The sequence below is a fragment of the Lactuca sativa genome, chromosome 7, assembly GCF_002870075.4.
Source record: "Lactuca sativa cultivar Salinas chromosome 7, Lsat_Salinas_v11, whole genome shotgun sequence".
Classification (NCBI taxonomy): domain Eukaryota; kingdom Viridiplantae; phylum Streptophyta; class Magnoliopsida; order Asterales; family Asteraceae; genus Lactuca; species Lactuca sativa.
This window is the reverse complement of record NC_056629.2, coordinates 149173731-149185632: the sequence shown is the minus strand read 5'-3', so window position 1 is coordinate 149185632 and position 11902 is coordinate 149173731. Positions and strand designations below refer to the sequence as shown.

The following is an 11902-nucleotide window of genomic DNA, read 5'->3' as shown; positions in this document are numbered from 1 at the left end:
TATTAACAATTAAAACAATTTTATATTAGGTATGATGTCAACCACCGGTCCAAATATGACAAATTTGCTACTTTTGATTTGCCAGACGTATAGAAAAAAAAAACCCACCGCTCCTGCCCTTGTCCAGAAGAATAATGTGAGTTGGCACGCGTCAATAGATATTGGTGCATCCATTAGCCATCATGACATCCTTCAGTAACAAGGATGGTTCCTATTGAAAACTGTCAACGTAGCCACACCTCTCTATATAAACGATATCAGTACTACTTCTCACAAACATAACATCTCTCTCTCTCTCTCTCTCTCTCTCTCTCTCTCTCTCTCTCTCTCTCCCCATACAAACAATAATGGCAAAGTCGAACTCTAATCTTTGTGCAGTTGTTCTTTTAATATCAATTCTAATAGTAGCAGCATCAGCAGGGAGTTTTTACGATGACATGGACATCAGTTTTGGGGGTGAACGTGCTAAAATTCTGAATGGAGGTCAGGATCTTTCACTTTCACTCGACCAATACTCTGGATCGGGTTTCCAGTCGAAGCACGAGTACCTGTTTGGAAGGTTCGACATGCAACTCAAACTAGTACCAGGCAATTCTGCTGGCACCGTCACCACATTCTACGTGAGTACCATCGATCGGTTCCAATCTTGAATTTCATATCTGAATTATATATATATATATATATTGTGATCACTCATTTGTATTAATCTTTTAAAGGCTGATAATAACCATGTCTTTGTATTAAATCACATTAGTTGTCATCACAAGGTGCGGGTCACGATGAGATCGACTTCGAGTTCTTGGGCAACTCCACGGGAAACCCTTACACAATTCACACCAATGTGTATTCACAAGGGAAAGGAAACAAAGAACAGCAGTTCCACCTTTGGTTTGACCCTACTGCAGCCTTCCACACCTATACCATCGTATGGAACAGTCTAAGAATTATGTAAGTCACGCATCCAACATAAACATTAATTGGTTCTCTTCCTTTCTCATGTTTTTCTGCTGTTCCTATATAAAGCTCTTTGTCTCTGCAGTTTCTTGATAGATAACATACCAGTAAGGGTGTTCAATAACAATGATGCTGCTGGAGTCCCATTTCCCAAGAGCCAACCCATGAGGGTTTATGCCAGCCTATGGAACGCGGATGACTGGGCAACCCAAGGTGGGCGTGTGAAGACTGACTGGACTAATGCGCCTTTCACCGCGTTATACAGGAAATTCAATGCCAATGCCAAAAAAGTTGGTCCCAATTCAGTATCTACAAGCTCAATAAATGATAACCAGTCATGGAGTACCCAAGGACTTGATGCAGCTGGCCGAAATAGGATCCGATGGGTGCAAACCAAGCACATGATCTACAACTACTGCAACGACCGCAAACGGTTTCCCAATGGTATTTCAGCGGAATGCAAGACCTCTAGATTCCTTTAAGCCTGCTTACTAACTTGATATCCATATTTTTTATTCTTTATTGATCGATTTCTGATCTTCATGATTATTTATTCTTTGATTCATTGTAAACATTCAAATTGAAAATACAAATAAATACACAAGTATAAGATTCCATGTACACTTTAAAAACGCATTGTCTAACAGCACACTACAATAATTGAAATATCTTTTTCGTTCATATCTAATTATATAGTTTAGTTGGTCAAAATCGAAAGTCATTAGTAAAAACATTATAATTTCTAAAATCCTTTTTTTTTCGACACTACATACAAACTTCATTATGTGTAGAATTAACAACAAAAAATGATCCTAGAGGTCTATCATTGTTTTCGATAGGAAACATTGTATGTGGAAGAAATGGCTAAAGTCTCGTATGCCTTAGTTAATTGTAACTTCATGTATATATGATACGTTATGCACTAGATCTTAAATTGTAATGTAATGGGAGGCAGTAGCAGGTTTATGTCAAATACAAGAAAAAAATTAGGAAGGGATGAAGTGGTCGTTATGCTATTTGAAAAGCACTTATGTGGTTACCTTACCTTTCAGAAGAAACAAACTAGTCTTAGAAGGCTTCAGTGATGTAGATAAGAGATGTTCTAGATATTTAGGGAAAACCATAACAGGGTTTTTGTATACCATTGCGGGTGTAACCATCAGTTGGATATCCACACTTTGGAAAGAGTATTCATCTATTAACCATAGAAGCATAATGAATGGAAATTGAAAAAATTATCCTTAGAACTTATTTGGTTGAAAATTTTCATATATTTGGGCAAAAAAAGACTGTGTCCTACTTTATTAAAACCATAGTGCATTTCACCTTTCAAAGAATCTAATCATTCATGATAGAACAAAGTATGTGTAGATGAAGTAACGGTTTATCAAACAATCAATTAGCCATTGGACTCGGAACCCAAAGAAGATCCTTGGTAGTAAGAATCTAGTAGACATGTTTTCCAAGGCAATCATGATACAAAAGTTGAATCTATGTAAAGCGTCAATTGGTTTCTAGATACTTGGAAAGATAGTTGGAAAGAAGGAAGGCCTATAGAGAGATGTGGTTAACAAAGATTAAGTTTAGGTGGCAGAAGATTGGTTGATTATTTTCCACCTGGGATATTGTGAGTTGAGGAGCCTGATCTTTCTTTCAACCACATTGTCGCTATGAAGACAAAGGAAAGGGCTCCTATTACTGAGTTGCTACAACGAAAGACTTCTCGGTAACTTTAGGTGTAAGTTGTACTAAAAAGATTAAAAAGTACTATCACTACTAAAAAACAGCACTTTAATGGCATGCGAACCATGGCACACAATGATTTATGATACATAAAACTCCCCGTGATACTCCAACCACCCGATGAATTGGTTATTCCTAAACGAGTCATGAAGGGTGTAACGAACATATGCTGTCTCCACATTGGATCAAGAACAGGGTCAGAAGGATCAAAAACTGCTAATTCATACAGGGCCATAGAACCGGCCCAACCAGCAACCAAAGCTGTTTGCATTATATGAAAAGAAAGCAAGCGTCCGGGATCATTCAATACAACGGTATGAACACGATACGAAGGCAAACCCATGAAAATACCCCTTGATGAAAGAAAAAAGACACTACATTTATTGCATTGGAAATATACTATGGCTATGTTATGGACCCCCTCTTTAGTGGATTATTTCAACGCAAGGGTTCAGCTCTCCCAAAATTTGAAGCATTTAGGAGACAAATTTTTGCGTGCCCTAAAATTAATGTCACAAAACAACATTGAGGGTACCTATCAAAAAAAGTATGTCGTATAAGCATGTCATTTTGTAAGTTTTCATGAGGAATGACACACGTTTCCCATCCTTTAATAACTAGCGGGGGGGGGGGGGGGGGGGGGGGTGGGTTGAAAACCCGAAAATATTAAAAAACCTCGGCGCCTTGTTCTCTAATCACCTCCCATTCGTCATTTTGATGTCTATGATGCGTCTCCTCCTTCTTCTGTACAAACATCATCCGAAGAAAACCCAATGACATTTCGCGGTTGTGCATATCCCTTTCTTCTTTTTGCAGCTTTACAAAATGTTTAGGTTTATAGGGTTCATTAAATCTCGTCCTTTACACACATCATTTCTTATTCTCTCTTTCTTATTCATTAACACTCGTTCTCTCATGACTCCTGTGACTTGGCCGCCTAAAATCTTTCCTCCATTGTGCAGCAGTCTTTGCCGGAGTACAGGTCGTTACTGGAGACTAGAGTGAACATTGATGTCGCCTAAGCCTCAGCGAGCCTCCAATGTACCGGATCTCTCTCTCTCTCTCTCTCTCTAACTTGGTAATAACTTATTCGTTTTATAAGTATATTATTTTTTTAAACTTTTTAGGTTTGAAATATTGATTATGATTGGAAATTGTTTTCATTTGTTACAAAATCCAATTGTTACTTTGTAATTAGATTGACGATTTTTTTTGATGATTTAGTGTTAGCGTTCTTAATTTTCCTTTTGGTTTGTGCTTTCTAATACGAAAAAGATTATAGATAGTTTATTTTCATGGAATGTTTGCTTTTGCTTACTAAATTTTCTGTAGGGGAGTTTGTAAATGTATGGGATTACTATGCATTTAGCAAATCGATTCTCCATTTTATTACCATCCTGAAATAGAAGATAAAACTATGTAGGTTGTTATACATGTTATTTGTATTAATAAAAGTTGTGATAACTTAGAAGATGAATCCATGAAAGCTAAAATGGTGACTTTTATGTAACCCATTAAAGAAATAAGAAACCTTTTTTTTAATAATCTTGTTTTATTTAATTTGCAACCATTTGGACTCTTGGTAAATTAAATGAAAGTGGAAAAGAATCTTTGAGCAATGAAGGAGAAACACACGTGGCTGTCATTGATGGAATCTCTAGTCGAATCAAACATTTATTCATTTAGTATTATATCACTTGCTATTAGTTTTTGAGTATTGTTTTTTTATAGAGAGGAGGCAACTGGGGTAACTGGATCTCTTGCAATAGGTGTAGCATACTTTGGTGTCATCGAATCGACCAAAAAATGGATTGAAGAAACACATGTGAATCTTAGAGGTCCCTAGGCTAATATGGAAAGATAAAGGACCAAAGGGACTATATAAAGGATCGGTTGGGTCTCATGTTTCAATTGTTGCGTTTGAGGTAGGTGAATTGGTCTGAATACAAGTCTTAATCGGAGATGGTGTATTGTTAGGGGAATTGATAAGATATGATGAAATAGTTTTTGTATTACATTTATTTAAACATGGGAATGATTATTATTATTTGACATACTATATCTTTTTAAATGGATTGTCTTTTTTTTTTTTTTTTAATGATATGCTATTTTATATTTTGAGACAATAATTGTCATCTAATTTGGAAATTATTAAATCCATTTAAAAAAATATTTTTTTAAAACCTTTAAAATTGTCTTTCTTTATGACACGAGCTTTAATGATACGCACTGTGTGTCGTAAATGCACGTCGTAAGGTTACGACACATAAATGCGTGCGATCTTCCTTTATGATAGGCCCTTCATTGACACGCATTTGCGTGTCATATGTATCCTTCTATGACACGCAATTCTTGTCATTAAAGGATATTTTTCTATTAGTGTATTTATCTAAAAATTAAGGTCCAGAATTTTAACTTTGTTACAGAAGATGCAAGCACAAATGAAAACTTAATAAAAATACAATAATTGCATATTAGGCTCAAATAGACTGCAACATATAAGTTTTAACACCAAAATGGGTAAAAATGTGCTAAATCAGGAAGATTTCATATATATTTGTCGATGATTTGTATTAAATCCTTAATGAACTGGAAGCCAACGTTGAATAGCTAATAATGCTGGTATGTATTTATACATTTGAGACATGCATAACTATTAGATGTCGGTTTGAAACTAAATATCATGTTGTTTTGAGACTAATCTAATGTTTTGTTACTATAGTTTCAATCTCTCGTGTAAATATGTGTTATGTTCATTGGTAGATACATGTTCATCCCATTCATGATACCATTTTTTTCTTGGTTTTTTTCAATAAATCCGTTAAATTTAAGAAAATAACTATAACAAATATAAATATTCAGTTATCACCATTAAATGGTAATTTCTTATGTAGCCTCTTTAAAGAGGTTCCTCGTCCTCAAACGACATCTTCAATTTCACACCTATAGTAAATTGCAGTCACAACATCAATCCTATGATGAATTTACTTTCCCTTCCAAATTTCAAGAAATCAGTCAAGATCCCAACCTTTTCTTTTTATGATAACTTTTAATTAACATTAAGAATGTGATTGCTAAAAATATAATTGTACATAATATAATAATGGATAAAGTATAACGAATTAAGAATAAATAATCTTGAAAAACAAATTGTAGGTTTCCTTCCTATATTTCTTTATTTAATACAAGTAGAGTTGCATTTGATCCATTTCTTATAAATCTCTTATTCGTACATGTGATGCTTTCATTTAAAGGGAAAACCGAGGAAGGAGAGGGAACTCACAATTTTAGATTAATTGATTGAATTTAGTAATGAAACTTAATGAAAAGAAGATCTTTGGGGGAATTTGCATCCGGTTTTATCATCATTAAGTGTTACCACCGAAATAGGTAAAAAAGTTGGTAATGTAGTGAGATTTCATATGTGTTTGTCGATGAGATTGTTACTTGAGGAGTCTGGTGTTCCTTTCCATTTCATGGTCGCTATAGAGACAAAGCATGGACTCCTGTTGCGGAGTGGCTACAAGGAAAGACTTCACAATAACTTTAGGTGTAAGTTGTACTAAAAAGATAAACAAGTACTATTTGTGTTAAAACTATAGTCTAGAATTTTAACTTTGTTATAGAACATGCGAGCAAATATGAAAACTAAAACGAAATACAATAATTGCATATTGGGCTCAAATAGACATCAACATATAAGTGTTAACACCTAAACAGGTACAAATTTGCTATATTAGCAGGATTTTATATATCTTTGTTTATGATCTTTACTAAATCGTTGATCAATTAGAAGTCTATCATTATTGGTTCCCTTCACTGATGGATATATAGGTATATATTTATAGATATAAGACATATGTAACTACTAGATTTCGGTTTGACACTAAATATCATGTTGTTTTCAGACTAATGTAATGGTTTGTTACGATAATTTCAATCCTCGTTTATATATCCATTATGTTCGCATGGTAGATAAATGTTCATCGCATTCATGATACCATTTTTTCTTGATTTCTTTCAATGAATCCGTTAAATTAAGAAAAAAAATCTATAACATATATAAATATTCAATTATCAACATTACAAGGTTATGACTAAGACAAATTGTTTTAACTGCTGTTATTTCCCTATAAACATGCATTTTAGATTGCAACACATTTGAGAACTCAAAAAAACAAATAATGGTAAATTTCTTAGTTACCCTCTTTAAGGAGTGTCCTCGTCCTCAAACGTCATCTTCGGTTTCACACGCTACAGTAAATTATAACATCTATGTACTTGTTCAAGCCTATCACAAATTTACCTTCCTTATTAAATTTCAAGAACTCAATCAAGATCCCAACCACTTCAAAGAAATCAATATTTTCCGACTTTTAATTAACTTTAAGAATGTGATAGTTAAGAAATATAATTGTACATGATATAATAATAATGTTCTGAATGAACCAAAAATAAATAATCTCAAACAACATATTGTAGCTATCCTTCCCATATTTTTCTATTCAATGTACATAGAGTTGAGTTTGATCCATTTCATATAAATCTCCATTCCGTACAAGTGATGTTTTCATTTAAAGGGGAAGCCGAGGAGGGAGAGGGAAACAAATCTTTTGGATAAATTGGACGAATTTGGTAATAAAACTAAATGAAAAGGAAGATGTTAGGGGAATTTGCGTACAGTTGTATTATCAATAAGTTTTAACACCGAAATGGGCAAAACGTTGATAATTTAGCGAGATTTCATATATATTTGTCGACGATATGTATTAAATCGTTAATCAGTTGGTAGTCCGCCGGTGCTGATGGTTCCCTTATTAACAATTAAAACAATTTTATATTAGGTATGATGTCAACCACCGGTCCAAATATGACAAATTTGCTACTTTTGATTTGCCAGACGTATAGAAAAAAAAAACCCACCGCTCCTGCCCTTGTCCAGAAGAATAATGTGAGTTGGCACGCGTCAATAGATATTGGTGCATCCATTAGCCATCATGACATCCTTCAGTAACAAGGATGGTTCCTATTGAAAACTGTCAACGTAGCCACACCTCTCTATATAAACGATATCAGTACTACTTCTCACAAACATAACATCTCTCTCTCTCTCTCTCTCTCTCTCTCTCTCTCTCTCTCTCTCTCTCTCCCCATACAAACAATAATGGCAAAGTCGAACTCTAATCTTTGTGCAGTTGTTCTTTTAATATCAATTCTAATAGTAGCAGCATCAGCAGGGAGTTTTTACGATGACATGGACATCAGTTTTGGGGGTGAACGTGCTAAAATTCTGAATGGAGGTCAGGATCTTTCACTTTCACTCGACCAATACTCTGGATCGGGTTTCCAGTCGAAGCACGAGTACCTGTTTGGAAGGTTCGACATGCAACTCAAACTAGTACCAGGCAATTCTGCTGGCACCGTCACCACATTCTACGTGAGTACCATCGATCGGTTCCAATCTTGAATTTCATATCTGAATTATATATATATATATATATATATATATATATTGTGATCACTCATTTGTATTAATCTTTTAAAGGCTGATAATAACCATGTCTTTGTATTAAATCACATTAGTTGTCATCACAAGGTGCGGGTCACGATGAGATCGACTTCGAGTTCTTGGGCAACTCCACGGGAAACCCTTACACAATTCACACCAATGTGTATTCACAAGGGAAAGGAAACAAAGAACAGCAGTTCCACCTTTGGTTTGACCCTACTGCAGCCTTCCACACCTATACCATCGTATGGAACAGTCTAAGAATTATGTAAGTCACGCATCCAACATAAACATTAATTGGTTCTCTTCCTTTCTCATGTTTTTCTGCTGTTCCTATATAAAGCTCTTTGTCTCTGCAGTTTCTTGATAGATAACATACCAGTAAGGGTGTTCAATAACAATGATGCTGCTGGAGTCCCATTTCCCAAGAGCCAACCCATGAGGGTTTATGCCAGCCTATGGAACGCGGATGACTGGGCAACCCAAGGTGGGCGTGTGAAGACTGACTGGACTAATGCGCCTTTCACCGCGTTATACAGGAAATTCAATGCCAATGCCAAAAAAGTTGGTCCCAATTCAGTATCTACAAGCTCAATAAATGATAACCAGTCATGGAGTACCCAAGGACTTGATGCAGCTGGCCGAAATAGGATCCGATGGGTGCAAACCAAGCACATGATCTACAACTACTGCAACGACCGCAAACGGTTTCCCAATGGTATTTCAGCGGAATGCAAGACCTCTAGATTCCTTTAAGCCTGCTTACTAACTTGATATCCATATTTTTTATTCTTTATTGATCGATTTCTGATCTTCATGATTATTTATTCTTTGATTCATTGTAAACATTCAAATTGAAAATACAAATAAATACACAAGTATAAGATTCCATGTACACTTTAAAAACGCATTGTCTAACAGCACACTACAATAATTGAAATATCTTTTTCGTTCATATCTAATTATATAGTTTAGTTGGTCAAAATCGAAAGTCATTAGTAAAAACATTATAATTTCTAAAATCCTTTTTTTTTCGACACTACATACAAACTTCATTATGTGTAGAATTAACAACAAAAAATGATCCTAGAGGTCTATCATTGTTTTCGATAGGAAACATTGTATGTGGAAGAAATGGCTAAAGTCTCGTATGCCTTAGTTAATTGTAACTTCATGTATATATGATACGTTATGCACTAGATCTTAAATTGTAATGTAGTGGGAGGCAGTAGCAGGTTTATGTCAAATACAAGAAAAAAATTAGGAAGGGATGAAGTGGTCGTTATGCTATTTGAAAAGCACTTATGTGGTTACCTTACCTTTCAGAAGAAACAAACTAGTCTTAGAAGGCTTCAGTGATGTAGATAAGAGATGTTCTAGATATTTAGGGAAAACCATAACAGGGTTTTTGTATACCATTGCGGGTGTAACCATCAGTTGGATATCCACACTTTGGAAAGAGTATTCATCTATTAACCATAGAAGCATAATGAATGGAAATTGAAAAAATTATCCTTAGAACTTATTTGGTTGAAAATTTTCATATATTTGGGCAAAAAAAGACTGTGTCCTACTTTATTAAAACCATAGTGCATTTCACCTTTCAAAGAATCTAATCATTCATGATAGAACAAAGTATGTGTAGATGAAGTAACGGTTTATCAAACAATCAATTAGCCATTGGACTCGGAACCCAAAGAAGATCCTTGGTAGTAAGAATCTAGTAGACATGTTTTCCAAGGCAATCATGATACAAAAGTTGAATCTATGTAAAGCGTCAATTGGTTTCTAGATACTTGGAAAGATAGTTGGAAAGAAGGAAGGCCTATAGAGAGATGTGGTTAACAAAGATTAAGTTTAGGTGGCAGAAGATTGGTTGATTATTTTCCACCTGGGATATTGTGAGTTGAGGAGCCTGATCTTTCTTTCAACCACATTGTCGCTATGAAGACAAAGGAAAGGGCTCCTATTACTGAGTTGCTACAACGAAAGACTTCTCGGTAACTTTAGGTGTAAGTTGTACTAAAAAGATTAAAAAGTACTATCACTACTAAAAAACAGCACTTTAATGGCATGCGAACCATGGCACACAATGATTTATGATACATAAAACTCCCCGTGATACTCCAACCACCCGATGAATTGGTTATTCCTAAACGAGTCATGAAGGGTGTAACGAACATATGCTGTCTCCACATTGGATCAAGAACAGGGTCAGAAGGATCAAAAACTGCTAATTCATACAGGGCCATAGAACCGGCCCAACCAGCAACCAAAGCTGTATGCATTATATGAAAAGAAAGCAAGCGTCCGGGATCATTCAATACAACGGTATGAACACGATACGAAGGCAAACCCATGAAAATACCCCTTGATGAAAGAAAAAAGACACTACATTTATTGCATTGGAAATATACTGTGGCTATGTTATGGACCCCCTCTTTAGTGGATTATTTCAACGCAAGGGTTCAGCTCTCCCAAAATTTGAAGCATTTAGGAGACAAATTTTTGCATGCCCTAAAATTAATGTCACAAAACAACATTGAGGGTACCTATCAAAAAAAGTATGTCGTATAAGCATGTCATTTTGTAAGTTTTCATGAGGAATGACACACGTTTCCCATCCTTTAATAACTAGCGGGGGGGGGGGGGGGGGGGGGGGGTTGAAAACCCGAAAATATTAAAAAACCTCGGCGCCTTGTTCTCTAATCACCTCCCATTCGTCATTTTGATGTCTATGATGCGTCTCCTCCTTCTTCTGTACAAACATCATCCGAAGAAAACCCAATGACATTTCGCGGTTGTGCATATCCCTTTCTTCTTTTTGCAGCTCTACAAAATGTTTAGGTTTATAGGGTTCATTAAATCTCGTCCTTTACACACATCATTTCTTATTCTCTCTTTCTTATTCATTAACACTCGTTCTCTCATGACTCCTGTGACTTGGCCGCCTAAAATCTTTCCTCCATTGTGCAGCTGTCTTTGCCGGAGTACAGGTCGTTACTGGAGACTAGAGTGAACATTGATGTCGCCTAAGCCTCAGCGAGCCTCCAATGTACCGGATCTCTCTCTCTCTCTCTCTCTCTCTCTCTCTAACTTGGTAATAACTTATTCGTTTTATAAGTATATTATTTTTTTAAACTTTTTAGGTTTGAAATATTGATTATGATTGGAAATTGTTTTCATTTGTTACAAAATCCAATTGTTACTTTGTAATTAGATTGACGATTTTTTTTGATGATTTAGTGTTAGCATTCTTAATTTTCCTTTTGGTTTGTGCTTTCTAATACGAAAAAGATTATAGATAGTTTATTTTCATGGAATGTTTGCTTTTGCTTACTAAATTTTCTGTAGGGGAGTTTGTAAATGTATGGGATTACTATGCATTTAGCAAATCGATTCTCCATTTTATTACCATCCTGAAATAGAAGATAAAACTATGTAGGTTGTTATACATGTTATTTGTATTAATAAAAGTTGTGATAACTTAGAAGATGAATCCATGAAAGCTAAAATGGTGACTTTTATGTAACCCATTAAAGAAATAAGAAACCTTTTTTTTAATAATCTTGTTTTATTTAATTTGCAACCATTTGGACTCTTGGTAAATTAAATGAAAGTGGAAAAGAATCTTTGAGCAATGAAGGAGAAACACACGTGACTGTCATTGATGGAATCTCTAGTCGAATCAAACAT

The 11902-nt window shown here is 35.1% G+C and overlaps 2 protein-coding genes across 2 annotated transcripts; both read left to right on the top strand.

The window, feature by feature from the left end:
- The first annotated feature begins 341 nt into the window (after positions 1–341).
- Positions 342–1436, top strand: LOC128127451 (xyloglucan endotransglucosylase protein 1-like). The gene is made up of 3 exons (XM_052765922.1): positions 342–620; positions 755–948; positions 1040–1436. The coding sequence occupies exons 1-3, from the start codon at positions 348–350 to the stop codon at positions 1434–1436; spliced, it is 864 nt and encodes a 287-aa protein (XP_052621882.1). The 5' UTR covers positions 342–347.
- Positions 1437–7855: 6419 nt separating this feature from the next.
- Positions 7856–8962, top strand: LOC128127450 (xyloglucan endotransglucosylase protein 1-like). Its single transcript, XM_052765921.1, has 3 exons — positions 7856–8134; positions 8281–8474; positions 8566–8962. The coding sequence occupies exons 1-3, from the start codon at positions 7862–7864 to the stop codon at positions 8960–8962; spliced, it is 864 nt and encodes a 287-aa protein (XP_052621881.1). The 5' UTR covers positions 7856–7861.
- The last annotated feature ends 2940 nt before the right edge of the window (positions 8963–11902 follow it).

Coding starts and splice junctions, on each gene's coding strand:
- LOC128127451 (XM_052765922.1), top strand. CDS start 348: ATGGCAAAGTCGAACTCTAATCTTTGTGCAGTTGTTCTTTTAATATCA. Junction 621..754: donor GCACCGTCACCACATTCTAC/GTGAGTACCATC, acceptor AAATCACATTAG/TTGTCATCACAAGGTGCGGG. Junction 949..1,039: donor TGGAACAGTCTAAGAATTAT/GTAAGTCACGCA, acceptor TTGTCTCTGCAG/TTTCTTGATAGATAACATAC.
- LOC128127450 (XM_052765921.1), top strand. CDS start 7,862: ATGGCAAAGTCGAACTCTAATCTTTGTGCAGTTGTTCTTTTAATATCA. Junction 8,135..8,280: donor GCACCGTCACCACATTCTAC/GTGAGTACCATC, acceptor AAATCACATTAG/TTGTCATCACAAGGTGCGGG. Junction 8,475..8,565: donor TGGAACAGTCTAAGAATTAT/GTAAGTCACGCA, acceptor TTGTCTCTGCAG/TTTCTTGATAGATAACATAC.